The sequence below is a fragment of the Myxocyprinus asiaticus genome, chromosome 11 (assembly GCF_019703515.2).
Source record: "Myxocyprinus asiaticus isolate MX2 ecotype Aquarium Trade chromosome 11, UBuf_Myxa_2, whole genome shotgun sequence".
NCBI classification, from domain to species: Eukaryota; Metazoa; Chordata; class Actinopteri; order Cypriniformes; family Catostomidae; genus Myxocyprinus; species Myxocyprinus asiaticus.
Window position 1 is genome coordinate 29,632,620 of NC_059354.1, and position 18,648 is coordinate 29,651,267.

Sequence of the window (18,648 nt, forward strand, 5' to 3'; positions counted from 1 at the left end):
GCACAGCATCTGGCATAATGTTCCTATTTGGATATTTTATATTCCACTATATATTGAACACCTATATGAACATTGCATATTAACATACAAATGGAAAGAGATTTACAAATAAAAAGTTGGTTCACAAATAAATTGAATGAGATCCACAAATAAATGTAAGGAGTTTCACAAACATTTTATGAATTCACAAATAAAAAGAATGAGATTTGTAAATATATATTAGGAGTTTCACAAAAATAAAGTGAATTCACAAATAAATATGTATTTACAAATATATTTTTTAACTCACAAACACAACTCTGTCCAGCATTCATTTATGAATCGCGCGCATTTATTTGTGGATCACTTGCTGTGCATTTGTGGATCGCTACATGCATTTGTCGATTTTGAAACAAAACTAAGCGTCGAGATGTGCACAAAAATCTACAAATAGGTGAACTTCACCCATCGTCTACTCAAGCCAATCAGATAATGGCCACATTACTCGGACCAATCGTAGCATGTTCCATCTTCAACCAATCACGCTTCGTTTTACTATCAGGGTGGGATCAGAGTTACAGTACTCTCATGAGCATGGAATCAAGCACATACATATAAGCTCCAAGTCCGCAAGCTTTTAAAAAAACGGACACCGTCAGAGGAATACTGTGACTTAAGGTTCGTGTAATTTTCTCTCAGTTATAAATGTGTGTACTGTCTTGTTAAATGTCGACAGCTGAATATTGCCCATTTGTAGAGTGTCCTGATCATTAGCTTTATAGCTAACCTGCCTGACTGTATGAGTCTGCTATTTTAATTTTAACCAAGTTTCTTGACTGAAACTCCTAGCTACATAATGGAAAATGTATGTATGTGTTGTCAAAACCTTTACTCTTAATGTTACATGACAGATCCAAACAGACACACTACTAGACACTACAAAAGATCAGTAGTACAGATAGTGTCTTTATAAAACATGAATCATATTAGATGATCTTAGGAGCACAAACCATATATTAATACCCTATATACACCAGTGTACAAAATCTGCTATGCCAATAATTTGGTTTCACATTATGTTAATGTATTTAATAAAAGCAGTTGTAAGGTAATATTTATTAGAATTTTGTGTGAATGTTTTAGGAGGTACTATTATGGGGTCCCTCCATAAAATACAGCTTCATGTTCTGACAGTGATAATTGAATCACTGGTTATTGCCATCTTTTTCAGATGTTCCCCTGTGTACTGCCCATCAACTTTGAGGACTTGATTCACCTGCTCCAAAACTCAGTGGTTCCAGCTCCAATACAGGACACTTTTTAAAATGTGTAATATGACATTGTTTATTTTTCTGTTATGTCAGATTTCTTTTAAGTTACAATGTCATGTCTTGAAATGAAAGTACAATACAGAATTTAAATAAACCGTAACATTATCTTTAGGCTGACTTACTTAAAAATGAACATTTTATAATTTACTCACCCTCATGTTTTTTTAAAACCTGTACTGTTTAGTTTCTTCTGTGGAATATGAGAATACATTGTAAAATGTAGATGCTGCTAATGAGGCTGAAATGAAAGCGAGGCTGTCAGTCCCTATCATTATTCCTGACATCTCCTTTTGAGTTCCTCCCACAGAAGAAAGTCAGTCGTTTGGGTTTGGAACCACATGAATAGGAGTAAAAATGATTACTCATCTCATCTGACAAAATATTTTTTGTCATTTAGTTGACAAATCTTTTATTGAGTTCTATCAAGGCATTTTGAGATAAATAGGTTTTAAAGAATGTCTGTTTTTTTTTTTTTTAACACTAAAGCAAGTCTGTTGGCTAAAAGGTATGATTTTTTGGTTACAAATTACAGGTTGTCATGCATGTAACAAAAAAACAACAATACATTTGAGTACATGTATTTACCCACACAAACACTGGAATTGAACATTCCAGCTGGAGTGCTGGCATTTTGCTCGAGTTTGTTGTACATGAACATACTCATTGCCACGTCATGTTGTTGTATCAGTTGTCTGGGACGGATACTCCTAGTCAGGGTAAGAGCATTCTACATAAATGATTGGAAAAAATAACAGTAACCCATTAAAAACAAGTCCATTACTGTATAGAAAAGAACATGTTACACAAACAAGATTGGGCCATGGAGCTTTCCACCAGTAGCACAAAAGTCCCACAACTGTTTCCATCTTTGTTGTGATGTGGAGCAGAGAGCACCAGTTCACCATCTTCGCAACTATTTTATTATTATTATTATGATTATTATTATTATTGTCCTCCTGTATCTCACAGCCCATATACTTCCTGAATAAGTAAGTGAAACACACATTGTTTTACAGGATTAACGTAATTGTGAGTAACACTGGACTGGTCAGCCATAACACTAAGTGCTAAAAATATAAATCCTTTGAAATATTACTTCAATTATTATTTTTTTTTAAAACATTAACATAATGCAAAACCAAATTATTGGCATAGCAGATCTTGTACACTGTGTAATATAGGGTATTAATTTATGGTTTTTGCTCCTAAGATCATCTAATATGATTCATGTTTTATAAAGGCACTATCTGTACTACTGATCTTTTGTAGTGTCTAGTAGTACGTCTGTTTGGATCTGCCATGTAACATTAAGAGTTCAGGTTTTGACAACACATTTCAGTCAAGAAACCAGGTTAAAATTAAAATAGCAGACTCATACAGTCAGCCAGGTTAGCTATAAAGCTAATCATCAGGACACTCTACAAATGGGCAATTTTCAGCTGACAACATTTAACAAGACAGTACACACATTTATAACTGAGAGAAAATTATATGAACCATAAGTCACAGTATTCCTCTAATGGTGTCCGTTTCTTTAAAAGTTTGGAGCTTATATGTATGTGCTCGATTCCATGTTTTAATCGAATCAAACAGGATTTGGCAATATGTAGAGGAATCTAAACATTATGAATGAAACACTAAGTAACCCAAATTCTCATCTATATGCCACCACCATGAGGCCATGGATTTGTCCTGGGGAAATGAAGGAGCTAATTCACCCACCTTAATGTCTAGACACAGAACAATAAGCAAAAAAGAAACTGTAGAATGGGATATGCAGTTAAAACAATGATTGCCACCAGTAAGAAGAAGAATTACTGATATCAGAATACAAAACGACACAAAATATGTTTTCTGGTGTTTTAATTATGAAACCCTGAAAGTTTAATATAATAAAATTGCTGTACAAAAATAAAGCAGAAAATGTTACGCAAGCATAATTCTTAGTTAGGTAAAGTCACTCTGAGAATTTTAATGTCATCTACAGGCCGGTCCTGACTATTGGTTTCAACCATGCCAATTCGATTAAGAACTCCAATGCCCTGACAGACCCGTCCAAAAATATTGTGTTTCCCATCCAGCCACTGTGTGGAAGCCAATGTTAGGAAGAATTGGCTTCCTTTTGTATCTGGTCCCGCACTGGCCATTGCAAGAATTCCAGCACCAGTGAACCTCAACTCTGGATGCATTTCATCCTCAAACTGCTTGCCATATATAGATGCACCTCCATGACCTGTTGCTGTTGGATCGCCTCCTTGAACCATGAAGTCAATGATGATGCGATGGAACTTTGTGTTGTTGTAATATCCTCTTCTGCCCAACTCTGCGAAATTCTTGCACGTTTTTGGTGCGTGATTCCAGTACAGTTCCAGCATGATAGTTCCCATTGTTGTTTCCACCAATACAGTGGGTGGTTGCCAAGAATCTGGTGGTATCCCAGCCATCTCTTCTGATGAATTAAAACCGGGTTTAGATGAATGTATTAACTTTTAAATTATGTCGCAAAGCGTGATACAGAAGCAGTTGCCGGTTGGTTTCCTCCGTTGTTCATTCTTTATATTTGGGAATTCATTTCATTTTTGTGAAACTCCTTACATTTATTTGTGGATTTCATTCAATTTATTTGTGAACCAACTTTCTATTTGTGAATCTCTTTCCATTTGTATGTTAATATGAAACAATTAAATCTCCATAATTATATTATGTTTAGTTAAGATACAATTAAATTTCCCTCAAACTGTGATTTGCACAAGGTTCAGATTTTGAGAAGTTACATAAAGCTGCTCTATTAAGCACAGCGAACACACGAGGGCAGCAGTGAAACCTCTCTTGAGAAAAGACTCAAACCTCTACAGGGTTCCTCTATAGGTGGCCCGTGGGCCACATCCGGCCAGCGAAAGTCACATTTTTGGCCCGAGCTAAAGGCCTTTTCACACCAAATCCAAGACGATTTTGCGAGACAAACTCCCAACAAAAGGCAAAAAATAAAATGGAAAAACAATTTCACCCATGTACAGTAGGCGGCGCTGTTGCTGTTCTACAAACATTTATAGACATTTCAAGAATAGGCTTGTTCAAGATGCCAAACGCCTCGCCTTGAAAGTAGATGAGAGTAGACGGCTGCAGTCAGAGGAGGAGTTAAATAAGAGCTGTGGGATGAACTTCCGGCTGAAGTCGTTCTGTAGCATTCGCTAATGTAGGCAGCAGTCATTTAGAACCCGTTTACAGCTGGTATTAGGATGTGATTCGGATGATCTGATGACAAGTGATCAGCACTATATACAGGTGTAAATGGGGTGCATGGTATATTTCATCATAAAACCCTCCCCTCGAAAACCGATCACAAGTGCTCATAGGAGATGCATTTGTGCGACCAACAGTGATGTGTCTCACCTGACCACGTGATCAGATTACCCGAGAAACATCTTAATACTGTGATGATGTGCATTAATTACAATACCTGGTTTCAGAAACAGACACACAGGACCAACATGTAATGTGCGATCGGTCAGTAAACAAAGACATGTTGAGATGTGTCAAAAAGTGAGTCATTTTTTTTTTTAATCATTGAAAAAAAAACAAATACCAGCTATAAACAAGGTCTTAGTGAGTATTGTATTATGTTTTACTCAAGTTTTTCGGCTAGAACACGTTACAATGTCCTTACAGAGCTCAGGGATAACATGCAGTTCGTAGCTCTACATACATCCTGAGGCCACTTCTTTAAATCGTCCTCCCAAATCAAAAGATGGAACGGCTATCAGTATATTGTCCTTATTAAGCTCCGTAAGTCTGTGCTCACATATCTAGAAGTATGAATGAATGATCAACACCACAACGAAAAAAAATGAATGAATGTACCGTGCAACTACAACTGTGTTTACTTCTTAGCGGAAGTACTTTCCACATTTCGCGCAAAGCATCACGGGCGTAGGAATAAGGTGGTCTCATGCCTGCACCTTCAGCTAAGAGTAATATATTGAATGCTGTTAAAGCATTTATTTACCTAATTTGGCATAACTGTTTCATTATGTTCTTTCCATGGTGTTAATGCATTTTGAGGAGTATATAATCTATTTGCACATATATTGTGCTACAAGTAGGCCTACATTCCAAAGGACTCCCGAAGCCAATTACTCTTTTTATAATGTTTGGATTAATGCCTGGACAATATAACACAAGGTACTGTGATACAAATACATGTAGAATAGTGCTCATTAAGATGAACATGTATAGTACAGTATAAAATATTATGCATAATAGGCCTATTAAAAATAATATATAAGAAAATACTGGCTTACGGTCTTTATTGAAATTATTGCAATACTTTGTTACATTATGAGAACAATAACAATATTAGTGCTAATAGGCCTAATAATTGAATCTGCAATTAGGGAAAATGCAGGGAGTAGATCCCATTTGGAGATGAGCAGGAACAGCTGACTCGCATTGAGGATATGGAGATCCAGATTGTTCATTAAATTTGTGTTTTTTTCTTGTTTTTTATTTTCAACAGGCAAAGTTGTGTAGTTTTGTGTATAAGTATACAAACAAAATATGCATAATTTGTATAAATAAAACCAGTTACTAATATTGTGAAAAAGAAATAATTAAAAAATTAGAATATTTATATTGTGACTCGTTTAAAAACAAAAACAATAAAAACAACAATAGTAATAATAATAAGAACAATAATACTACTAATAATAGCAGCAGCAGCACAAACACTTGTGGCCCTTGGCTTTGTATTGTTGACAGAATTTGTCCTTTGTTGAAAACATTAATGGGGAACCCTGCTCTACATCTACAACTGTATAGTGTTGCAGGGGCCATATTGATATTGAAGTCACCCTCAAGGGGGCAGCATTTACACAGTTTGGTAAAGTGCACTCAATAACCCCTCTCTCTCAGTGCATAGGGTTCGGGGTGTGTGAGTTTATTCGTGTGGCAGCCCTTTTTATAATCCTCCAGATGCCTGTTTGGTGTGCTTTATCTGTTTAATAGCACTTTACTGCTACAAGCCATAAAATCTGCTTTTTATTGTGACATAAAGTACATTGTTTGGGGAATTGACCGTCTCGTTAATGAACACCCATGAATTTGTGCTTGGTGGATGTCTTCAGGGAAAAAGTGACAAACCGTCACAATATGTGAAATTATCTTTATGACGATGCGTGGGCTGACAGTAGACCTATAGAGTGATGATAGTGGAAAACTCTTATGATATATGCCGAAATCACTAAAAACATTTTTTTGCTCGGTTATCACAGCGCTATGGAGCTAAATTCATGACTTAAGTCTTTGATGTGTAAAAGCATGGTGAATTGCTCTAATCAAAAAAATAAATGCATTGTATTATCAGTGCTTGCATTTAAATGTGTTGCATTTACAGTGCTTGCATTTTGGGAGGCTGAAATTTAACATGGTTGTATTTTTTATATATTACTATTTCATTTGGAAACATTTCACAACTAATTTCATATTTAAAAATTAAAAAATAAATATTCACCTTCCATAGGTCGTTTCCAAAATATTCCAAATTCAGTGGTTCAAATTCAGTTGGAAATTCAACCTTCAACATCCGGGAACTGCAGGAAAAGCAGCAGAGTACAGATGCACAATCTCAACCTGGTGCTATTCGTTCTCACCAGTAGGTGGTACAATGCAATCGGGTGTTGACTGCTGAAGACCAAAGCTAGAGAGAACAGCCCTTTACGTTTTGATGGTTTGTTTTTCAAAATTGTTCATGGGTAGAAAATAGATACATATTTGATTTGCACAAGAGCTGATTGCTGTGTAGGTAGGCATTACGTATAATGTAGTAGGGTGACCAGTCCCGAATTGGAAACATTTTTGTCACATTTCACTTATTATTTTAGAATGTTACATAATTATTTTCCAAAATCCAGAAGACAAATGCACAGGTAAATGAAGGGACAATTTGCACTAATTGACAAAAAGTACTACACCAGGTTTTAAATTCACTGACTCAAAAACTTAATTTAGGAAAATAAATAAATGTGATGCATTTTATGAAATGGAAAAATGACAATACTGTGTGCATTCAGTTTCCAGCAAAAGAAACAAACTTTTGGACCCTTATTATGATTCACATTACATGCGTTCACATACATTTCTATCATTAATCTCTATAAAGTTGAGCATCAATCTGAAACCCCATCTTAACATTATTTATTTAATTAAATGCTGTGATCATCATTAACTTTCAGTGTCTCGTCAAGGTTACATATCATTTCCATGCTTGTCGGTATTTCTGCATTATTGTTACGTTGAGAAGACAAACTCCTGGACATTTTGGCAAAGGTTTCATCATTGGACCGGACAGCTCCCGTAACAAAGCATTTAAGTTCTAATTTATAACGAGCAATCTAAGTGCTGTTTTGGGAAACAGGCATTCTCTATGTAAAATAACGAGCAGCATTAATTAAGAAGATCATAAAAGTTTTAAGTTACAGCCTATATATATATCATATAGGTATGTATATATATATATATATATATATATATATATATATATATATATATATATATATATATATATAGGCTGTGACTCATGAACTGGGTACAAGTATATATATATATATATATATATATATATATATATATATATATATATATATATATATATACTTGTACCCAGTTCGTGAGTCACATGACCCATGGCCAACAAAGCTGTTTGCAGGAACTGATATACCGAAGTATCTACATTTGACGACCCCAATGTGGTGTTGCAGGCAAGAAGCAGCTGGCAGATAGTATTCTCTGCTTGAGTTATATAGGCCACTGATTCGTAAGCCTTCTTTAATAGAGTGTCAGTACGTCCACACTGTGCGCTTGGACACCGTACAAAGCCTCATCCGGTGAAACTACTAAAGCGGCCACTGGTTGGTCGATTTCCGGAGCCCGCCCCACACCTATGGAGTCGGCCTCAACCATTGAAGCTAGGGTACGGGCCACCTTTGATCTCCTTTTAGGCACATTTGAACCTGTCAGAGTGCTTGAAAACTCTGAAACAAAGTCTTTACACGGTTGCATGGCAAATGCGTTTGTATCTGATGTTTGCTGGAAAAACACATTAACCTGAATGGGTTGGACAGGCGAATTGTCCAGGCCCAAACTTGCCACTGCCATCTGAAGCATCGTCAAAGTGTCATCCGCAGAGGATGGGCCCATCCCGGGTGAATGAGCCGAACCCCCGCTCGAGCCACCTGTAACAGACAGGCTGGAAAAAACTTCCTGAGAAGGAGGATTTATAACAGCATCAACCAACTCCTCGTCATGAAAATGTGAATTGGAGGCACTCATGGAAAGAACAACCAAATCAATATTATGTGGAGGCTGGAAGTCACCCTCTTCCACTGGCATGTTCCCAGAGGACGCAGGTAACGCTGGAGGTTGGAGAGCTTGAAGATGACGTTTCATTTCTGCCATTTCTGATGAGAGATTAGTGACAGTCTTCGACAGAAAATGCTCAGAATTGTCGGTTTGGGGAACAGATTTCTTCTTCGCCTGCGGAGCACCAGCCGCTGCCAATGCACGGCACTTCTGAGCGTGCCGTGGGGCTGAATCATGCTGTGCGAGGCTAACAGGCGAGCAAGGATCTAACTTGGCGAGGCGAAGCTGTCTCTCTGACATTGGCAGCATACTACAGTGCAAACACGGATCCGTCAAAGCTTCTCTTAAATGCTGGAATCCTAAACACGATGGGCAGCGATCATGTACATCATCAGGGAGGAGCGCGTTCGGACACAGCTTACAACTTGGCAGGAAGCCGGTGACAATGGAGCTGTGAGCCATGAGTCAGCCGATTACTGCACGCTCTCGGTTAGGACTGTAGGGAATCAGACAGCCAAGATATAATAAATAAAAATTGGGCTATCAATTATATCTTCGGATAGAACCGAAAATAGTAAGTTGTGAACGACAAGCATGCCAGAGAAACACTAGAACGAAATAACCAGCCGTCGGATAGCACCGTATGGCCCACAATAAGTTATCACTGGAAATAACCATGTAATGGCAGAAGAATCGATAAATAATATAGGTTACAGGGCAACCGTTACCTTAGCGTGGTCAGATACCAGCCACTGGATAGTACCGTGAAGTGCAGTGTATCTCCAGCACTAACAATCAGAAAATAAAATAATATACACTCACGAAAGATGAAGTTCTGTCTAGATGAATAGTGAAGAGTGCGCTGTCACAGCTTGAAAGAGCGAGTCCTCACTACTCAGGTAAGCTGCACTGAACAGTGCAGAGAAATGACCTATCATAGAGCGAGAAAGCAAAAGAGACTGAGTACCGAGCTACTGTGGATTATATTATTGCTCGGTCTACGTCACAACGTTACTTTTTTGTTATATTTTCTCGACCTATCTAGCTGGCGCTGCGATTATCCATTAGTGCTTAACACTGCCTCTGGCGGTCAGTAGGAATGAAACAGAACTGGTGTTGAACGGGTAGAATTCAATGAAGCTGTCAGCTGAGGACCTGTGAGGTGTCTATTTCTCAAATTAGAGACTCTGATGTACTTATCCTCTTGTTTAGTTGTACATCTGGCCTTCCACATCTCTTTCTGTCCTTGTTAGAGCCAGTTGTCCTTTGTCTTTGAAAACTGTAGTATACACCTTTGTATGAAATTTTCAGTTTTTTTTGGCAATTTCAAGCATTGTATAGCCTTCATTCCTCAAAACAATTATTGACTGACGAGTTTCTAGAGAAAGCTGTTTCTTTTTTTGCCATTTTTGACCTAATATTGACCTTAAGACATCTACTGCATACTGTGGCAACTCAAAAACAAACACAAAGACAATGTTAAGCTTCATTTAATGAACCAAATAGCTTTCAGCAGTGTTTGATATAATGGCAAGTGATTTTCTCATACCAAATTAGCAATTTAACATGATTACTCAAGGATAAGGTGTTGGAGTGATGGCTGCTGGAAATGGGGCCTGTCTAGATTTGATCAAAAATTACTTTTCAAATAGTGATGGTGCTATTTTTTACATCTGTAATGTCCTGACTATACTTTGTGATCAGTTGAATGCCACTTTGGTGAATTAAAGTACCAATTTCCTTCCAAACAGCAAAATCTGTACATTATTCCAAACTTTTGGCTGCCAGTGTGTGTGTGTGTGTGTGTGTGTGTGTGTGTGTGTATATATATATATATATATATATATATATATATATATATATATATATAGTAAAAAATACACATTAATTTATTCCCACTTATTGGGTAAGGTTGTGAAGGTACTGGAGTCTATCCCAGGAACATGTTTTTTTTTTTTTTTTTTAATTGTTATCTAACATTAGAAAAGTTGAAAACTGAGCTTTGACTTTTATAAATGAAGATAGGCAGATATGTCTCTGCTAGAAATTAATATACTGTTAGCCTAGATATGATTATTTGAATTTTTATTAATTTTATGTCTGTCAATTCCATTTCTGATTTTAAAAATCCTCAACTGTGTAGAAGTCCTTGGTTTTTTGGAATTATTTACTTCAGCACCAGACATTAATACGCAGATACTGACGTAGTTCAGGACACGCAAATAAACAAATAAATAAACAAGGCTCAGTTTTCACCATGGTACAATGTTAAATAATAAAAAATAAAAAAATATGTTCCAGCAAACCATATTAATGGAATAATTGCATCTTAATTTAATAAACTGAGGTCACCCTACTTTATTATGCCTATGTCTGCCTACACAACAATCAGTGATTCAGGGCTGGTTCTAGACACTGAGAGTCCCTAGGCAATTACTTTTGGAGGCACCCCAAATTTGTTAAAATTATTATTATTATTATTATTATCATTATTATTTTTTACTTATTTTTATTATTTAATGTGGCATGACATACAACAAAGTGGTAGCTCATTCAAATAACTGCTTTAACGATCTGTTTAAAACAGTACTCTTAACTGTTTTTTTTGCAAGCTTTGGCAAATCTAATCAAAAGTCAAGTAGTTTTCGACTATAGATCTTCCACAGAGGTGCTCATTGTTGTAGCCTGGTAACTTCTAAACAACATTTTGTTATCTGATAAAGTGATAAAAACCTGTGCATCTCATAAGAGCTGCCAGCCAATCAGAATGTATTGTTTGACAGCTCTTGCAATTTATGCTGCAATTTACATCATGCTTGTGGTGAATGGTTTGTGGCCATTTCCTGCTGTCTGAGATGGAAACTAACCCTCAGCACTGACCAAATTAAATTCACCTTCAAACATTCTTGACTTAATTGTTTAGTGTTTTACAAGTACAGCAACTAAAATATAGAGAGTGCAAAATAATCAATCCCATATCCATACCACGTTTTGAAATAATATTTACATACTTGTATTACTATTAATATTCATGTTCAGATAAATTCTAGCCATTTCTGAAACTCCAACACACCAAGGAATAAGCATTTTCCTATTTCCTGCTTTGTAGTAACACTACAAGAATAAATACAACCATTTCAATAAATCGTTTTATTAACATTCATTATATATTAAAAAGACTATAGGTGAGCCGGTTTGAACCAGCCATTGAAGGAAGAAAGAAGAGGAGGATGAAGAGAGGGAATCTCTCATTGCATACTCTTGCTCTAATCTCCTCTGTTAACCATATTTTAATTATTTATCAAGGCATATTTATTTAATTTTTAAACTGCGTGGTCACATTACTCACGTCTTCTTAAATAATCTGTTTAATAAGAACATGTCATCTTTCTAATGCCATTACAATTATGTCTGTCAATGAAGGCTAATATAATGTTGTACTGTATTATGTGTCATGTAAATTCAGACCTATCATGTTGCATGCACAGACTACGGAGACTGACTATTGATTTCATAGCGATTTTTTCAACACTTTTTTATCCTCTGAAATAGTTTACAACGGCTTTCCAATGATCAAAATATATGAATAAATTTTATTAAATGTCCCATTGTCTTTGATAAATTGTGAAAGATGCCAGAAAGATATGTTTAAAGGTGCAATATGTAACAATTTTCATGTAATATTTGCCTTTTTTTTTTTTGCCAATGTGTGAATGGCTTGTAACGCAACTTAAAAAATGAGCCCTTCCCGGACTTCCTAGGTTGCCTATTAAAGCCTGTAGACTGATTTTCATGCGAAGGGAGCGGGTTGCTTTTGCCAGGAAAATCCAAAGGATGTAACGTTTGTGCATGCTCCCGAGAGCCTTGCCAATGACAGTAATAGCTTCTCTTCCGCTATTCAACAGCGACAACAAACTGCAACACAAGGTAACGTTATCTTAGAGATGGAATCCAGCAAATGTCTGGCTCCCAGCACAACACCGACTCCTACACAAACTCAGAGTAAGCCAAAAAAAAAAAAAAAAAAAATGTATCTACTCAATCCCATCTGGCTAAGAGGGAACATGATCGTGGTTGAGTGAAAACTAGAGTGAACATCGGCAGGGCATTTAATTCCTGGAGGGACCTTCGTTTGGTTTTGGGGATCAAAACCGACTCTGAATTGGCGTTCTTCTTATTGGACAGGTAAGCTTACATAACTGCAAAGCATGTGAAATATAGTGCCATAAGGACTGATCTGTGTAATTTTAGCTAACTTGATCTTGCCTGCTAATGCTGACGAATTGCAAGCTACCTTGCTTCGTAACTTTCAAATAATTCCAACGATATTCTTTTTATACTAAAAGTCAGGTATACAGGATAAATGTAAGCAAATACACTGGTTTCTTATTCGTAGTACATATATGACATACAAAACATACAATAGTGCAATGTAACAGTGCAAAAGTGAACTGTCTGGTATAGTTCGGTAGTATGTAGCTGTATGTGTGTTTATCATTATGCTATGTTAGTTGATAAGTAGTTTTAGTTTAGTCTCAAAGTTTGTAGTAAAACAATCATAACTGTGTAATTTTAATTATGCTACCTCATCTGTCAGCATGATGCCGGTGGATCACGTTCAGTCTCTTTGTACGTTACATCGTTTTGGCTGATGCTCGCTCGCATCCCTATGGAGTGTGCGCACGAGCACGAGCACGAGCACGAGCAACAGGTAGCTGGGTGCAGTTCACTTAACGGCCACAGGTGTCATTAATAACAAGGGTTTCTGAATCTTACATACTGCACCTTTAAGTTGCACTTAATGGACTTAAGAGCTGTTCAAAAGCGTTAATTTACGAACGTTTTTACGAACTACTTAGATAACGATGCTTTTGGGAAATGTGCCTTAGAGATTAAGCACTACTAAGTGCTTCGGCAAACCCAGCCAAGGTTAATAATAATAATAATAATAATAATAATTATGCATAAATATATACTGTATATATAAATGTATGAATAGATAAAATCAAATCAGAGAGAGCAGAAAAATGTCAATGACTTTTCTCATTGTCTCCTCTTCCTTTCTGACACCCGGGCACTCTCGCCCGCACCACGTGTTGTGCAGCACCACCACTGTCACCGTTATCACCTCTAGGAGTAAAGAGCAGACCTCTCGATTGGTGAATGTCCCTAAAGCGCAGGTTCCACATGTCTCCTTGTTTGGCGCTCTGCAATAACAAGGTGAGTTATATTCAATTAATGTCATTGGCAGGACTACCTCCACTGTGTTTTTGATCCTGGAAGCTTTCATCTCGACCCACAGAGCAAATTGTGAAAACTAAACATTACAAATGCACATAAATGCACACCTGATGAACGAAGCATTAATTGTGTAAAAGAAATACACAATCGTTCTACACAAAAGTATTGTAATTATGTGGTTAATTAGGATGAATATATCTTTAAACATTTCCAGGGATGTAAATTACAAATGTTTATAAAGTTATGCACAAATAGAATGATGTTATTATGACGAGCAGCACTGGTCCACCCAGATTGATGGCTGGTCCACCCAATCAAATCTGCCAGAATATACTAATAGTCTGCAAATAAAAATAAACTGCATGTTGTCGCACGCAAAATAGTTCACATGATAATAATCACATTCCTGTTAGAAAATGTAGTTAGACAATTGTTTTTATTTCAAATAAGAAAATTGAAATGGTTTTGGTGAATTGAAATGGGTCGTGTTGCGCTTCTCAATGAATTGGTTTGTTCCGCTCAGCAGATAATTGATCATGTTTTGTTTCTATCGAAGTAGGCTACTTAACATCCAACACACAAACAACAGCCACATATGAGCAGTAATAGGCTGACTGCATCCTCTTTTACCTGAGCCTGTCCATTTTTTCAGACTTCTGGTTGATTGTCTGGCATAATCAATGTTGCTGTCTGCACCGGGTGCGCAATGTGCCATGACTGCTTGAAGCTATCTACACTGGATGCATCAAAGTGAATGTTCAAAAGTCTGTTACACACTAGCAAGCCTTCAGAACGTTAGCTTTTACGAGTATCTAGTTCATTTTCAATGAGAGGAAAGTGGCAAATCGCGGGCGGATTTGCTGGCGGATTTGCTGGCGACGTGCAAGCAGGTGCTGCGAGAGGTAAAAATATTTAATATTTTTCTGAGCAGTCATTGAAAGGCTTATTATTCACAGGCAATCATACAACAATTTACTGAGCTCATATCAGATTGCTGAAAACATGGAAGAAAAGATACATGTCATTAAAATTCCTGAACTACATGATCCTTTGAAAATCTCATAAAGATAAGCCAAGCCAGGGCATGGGAGCATATGAATGCACAAGTAGATTACCAGGTTAAAATAAACTGCAAAATGAAAACTAATTTTAAAATGAACTGATTTCAATGGGTGACATGTCATCAATGCTAATCATAAACCATACCCAAAAATATTTTACTTAATTCTAGTGAAATTATAAACAACAAATACAAATAAATGCTGCACTAAATTTGCATCAGGTTTTCTTGTAGGCAAATCAAAGACAGACAAATCAATAATAAACACAAGTGACATTTTTATTTTATCATTTATCTCATGTAACAACCGATTATGATTCAACTGACTTCTTTTATTTAACTGACTATCTGCTGATTTTATTTAACTACTATATGAAGTGCAACAATTAAAGAAATAAAGTGAGCCCAGTTTAAAATCTGTGGTCAACTCCATCTTAATTAAACAGTGTTGACAGGGCACTTCTCCTTGAGGTAAGGTAAAACAGATCCAAAACAACTTTGGATAACAAAATTTGTGTTTACTTACATTGGTTTTAGTAAATACAAGTATGTGACTTGGCGCAATGGAGTTCTTGTTCATTGTAAATATGGCAATGGCTGCCCTTGAAACCGCGACCCACAAAATGCATGTGTAATGAGGGAGTCAGAGCTTTCTATCTCTTGAAATTTCTCTTAATTTATGTACGTTGTTTTGCACTATTTTCTTTGCATTCCATGTCCTTCTAAGCTACCATTTGTTCTAAGCACTTAAAACTGAAACGGAGAGCACCCTCTGCCAAGTGCATTGATCATGAGAAACAAAGGCTGCGTGCTTTTCCGATAACTATGGGTCTTAGCTCTTAAGAGCATTCTCTACATGCAAAGTTGCGAACATTCTTTCCTTTTTCACGTGCGTTTCCCAAACCTGCACTTAACACGAACACGCAACACACTTTTAAGTGCTTCTTAAGAGATGCTGTCCATTGTGAAGTGCTGAAATCTGACCGTATGTGTCGCTCATTCATAGATTTGTGCATAACTTTATAAATACTCGTAATTTAGCTCACTGAGAAATGTTCAAAGTTATTTTCTTAAATAATCAAACTAATTAACTACATAATGAAATACATAGTTTTGTAATTATTTTTGTGCTGGAGGCTACGATCTACTGTTTTTACATAATCACTGCTTTGTTCATCAAATGTGCATTTGCAATGTTTCATTTATCATCTGTGGGTCGACCATCGGGGTGCAAGCTTCTAGGGTCTATGAAGATTTTTCTGCAGTTCCCGGATGTGGAAGGTTGAATTTCCAACTGAATTTGAACCACTGAATTTGAGGAAGCAAATTTTGTTAAGGGAAATAGAACGGGCTGAATTTTACCTGTCGAAAAATCTAGATGGTATTTTCAAATGAACTGAATATTTTGGAAACAAACTTTGGAAGGTGAATATTTATTTTTTAATTTTTAGTAATGAAATTAGTTGTGAAATGTTTCCAAATGAAATATTCAGTGCTTAAATATACAACCATGTTAAATTTCAGCCTCCCAAAATGCAGGCACTGTAAATGCAACGCATTTAAATGCAAGCACTGTAAATCCAACACATTTAAATGCAAGCACTGATAATACAATGCATTTATTTTTTCGATTAGAGCAATTCACCATGCTTTTATGCGTCAAAGACTTTAGTCATGAATTTAGCTCCATACAGCGCCAGCACGTTAAAATTACCCACATTGTGCAAGCTGCTTGGCCCATATGACACAGAGGCAATAGCCTAGGTTTTTATTGAAAACATAAATCCGAAAGAAAGCATCTTTTGTAAAGCTATTCTCACATCTGTGATACGTGAGTAAATGTGTGGGTGTGTATGCACATTGTATGTCTGCTGTTTTATTCTCTCTCGCTATTCCTTTTGTATAACTCTTCCTATGTGTCGGTACCCAGCTCTGAGTTTGACCTTGAGAAAGAACTAGATTCAGAGCTGGCCACTGAGACTCTCTCTTGCTTCCCCTCCTCCTCCTCCTCTCCCCCTCCTCCCTCCTCCACCTTCTTCTCTTTTTGAGCTCCTGCTGCACATCATCCCTTGAGTGAACACTCACTCTCTCTCAGTCTCTTGTCTGAGTCTGGCACCGCTGTATTGTCCTCTAAGCCTAAGAGGACCCATTAGGATAAACAGGACTTACAGTGCATGAGTTTGGGGGAACTGTTCCATTGATGGTGCAGTGAGAGTGCTCAAAGTAAAAAATTAATGAATGAAAAGAATAGAGAAGGATACATTAAAGCCTTTTCAATACTGCAAACCCTGCACATCACCAAATGAAAATTCATCAAATGTTGTCAGAGGAAGTAAGGAACTGGTGGCAAGTTGAGCTACATTTGTAATGTGAGAGGTACAGTACAGGGCTTCAGAGACAGCTACTAAATCAGTCATTCGTAAACTTGTATTGATGAACAGTTAAAATTAAATTTGCGATTAATTTATAATCATCATTAACTCCGATTTGCATCTCATAAAATATTCAGTTCAATATACTAATTCATTTTTTTTTTTTTTAAATGCTAATGCATTTACCACTTAATGGACCAGTATAAAGTTGGGATTTCAGAATGTGATTTATACATTGATTTACAGTACATTTGACTGAAATGTTTCTCATGATCTTAAAAATCTTTTGATCTGAAGGCGTATGCTTAAATGTTTGAAATTAGTTTTGAAGACAAAAATATAATTGTGCCACCATATTAATTTATTTCATTATAAAACTAAAATTTAATAAAATAAAATAAAAAAGTTTTTGAAATTGATGACTTGGACCAAATAATAAAGAAAAGCAGCCAATAAGTGCCCAACATAGATGGGAAATCCTTCAATAATGTTTAAAAAGCATTCCAGGGTGATACCTCAAGAAGTTGGTTGAGAAAATGTCAAGAGTACATGTCTGCAAATTCTAGGCAAAGGGTGACTACTCTGAAGATGCTAAAATATAACACAGTTTTGATTTATTTTGGATTTTGTTTAGTCACAACATAATTCCCATAGTTCCATTTATGTTATTTCATAGTTTTGATGACTTTACTATTATTCTAAAATGTGGAAAAAAATTATAATAAAGAATGAGTAAGTGTTTCAAAACTATTGACCGGTAGTGTATGTTCAACTAATAATGCAACACAAACAATCGATGAAACAACACTGAGCTAAATATGGTGATTTAACTCAGACTTGAGGTAATGACAGCTCAGAATACATAAGGGGCTTTAGGCTTCTGATTTCTCAGACGAACACACTACTAGCAACCATCCTATTTAACAGTATGTCAGTGATATAGTGTATACTACAGTATATATATAATTGTATATAGTATATATGAGTAATGCAAATAATTCTATTCTAATAAGAATTGCAGTTTTTCATTTTCATAATACGTTTCTTCATTTTTCCTCTTGTTTTTATTTTTAAAGAAAAGTTTGTTTCCATCAATAAGCGATGGACTGTTACTTTCATCCAGTGGGTATGTACCCCAGTTCTCAGTCTTGTCTCTTTCTCTTTCTCTCTTGTTTGTGTTTCGGCTGTGTTGATATCTGTAGACTTACAGAGAAAGTAAGAGCCACAGTTTTTATTGATGCGTGGGCTCAAACGCTGCCTCAGTGTAGCTGTCACTGAAGCTGCACTCGCTTTTTATATTGTGCTGTTC

The 18,648-nt window shown here is 36.4% G+C and overlaps 1 protein-coding gene across 1 annotated transcript; it reads right to left on the minus strand.

Annotated features, from left to right (window-relative positions):
* Positions 1 to 3,253: 3,253 nt before the first annotated feature.
* On the minus strand, positions 3,254 to 3,791 carry LOC127448143 (peptidyl-prolyl cis-trans isomerase-like 1). Its single transcript, XM_051710461.1, has one exon. The coding sequence runs from the start codon at positions 3,752 to 3,754 to the stop codon at positions 3,254 to 3,256; it is 501 nt and encodes a 166-aa protein (XP_051566421.1). The 5' UTR covers positions 3,755 to 3,791.
* Between the last annotated feature and the right edge of the window lie 14,857 nt (positions 3,792 to 18,648).

Bases quoted from the DNA above. Each gene is read 5' to 3' on its own strand.
- LOC127448143 (XM_051710461.1), bottom strand. From the start codon at position 3,754: ATGGCTGGGATACCACCAGATTCTTGGCAACCACCCACTGTATTGGTG.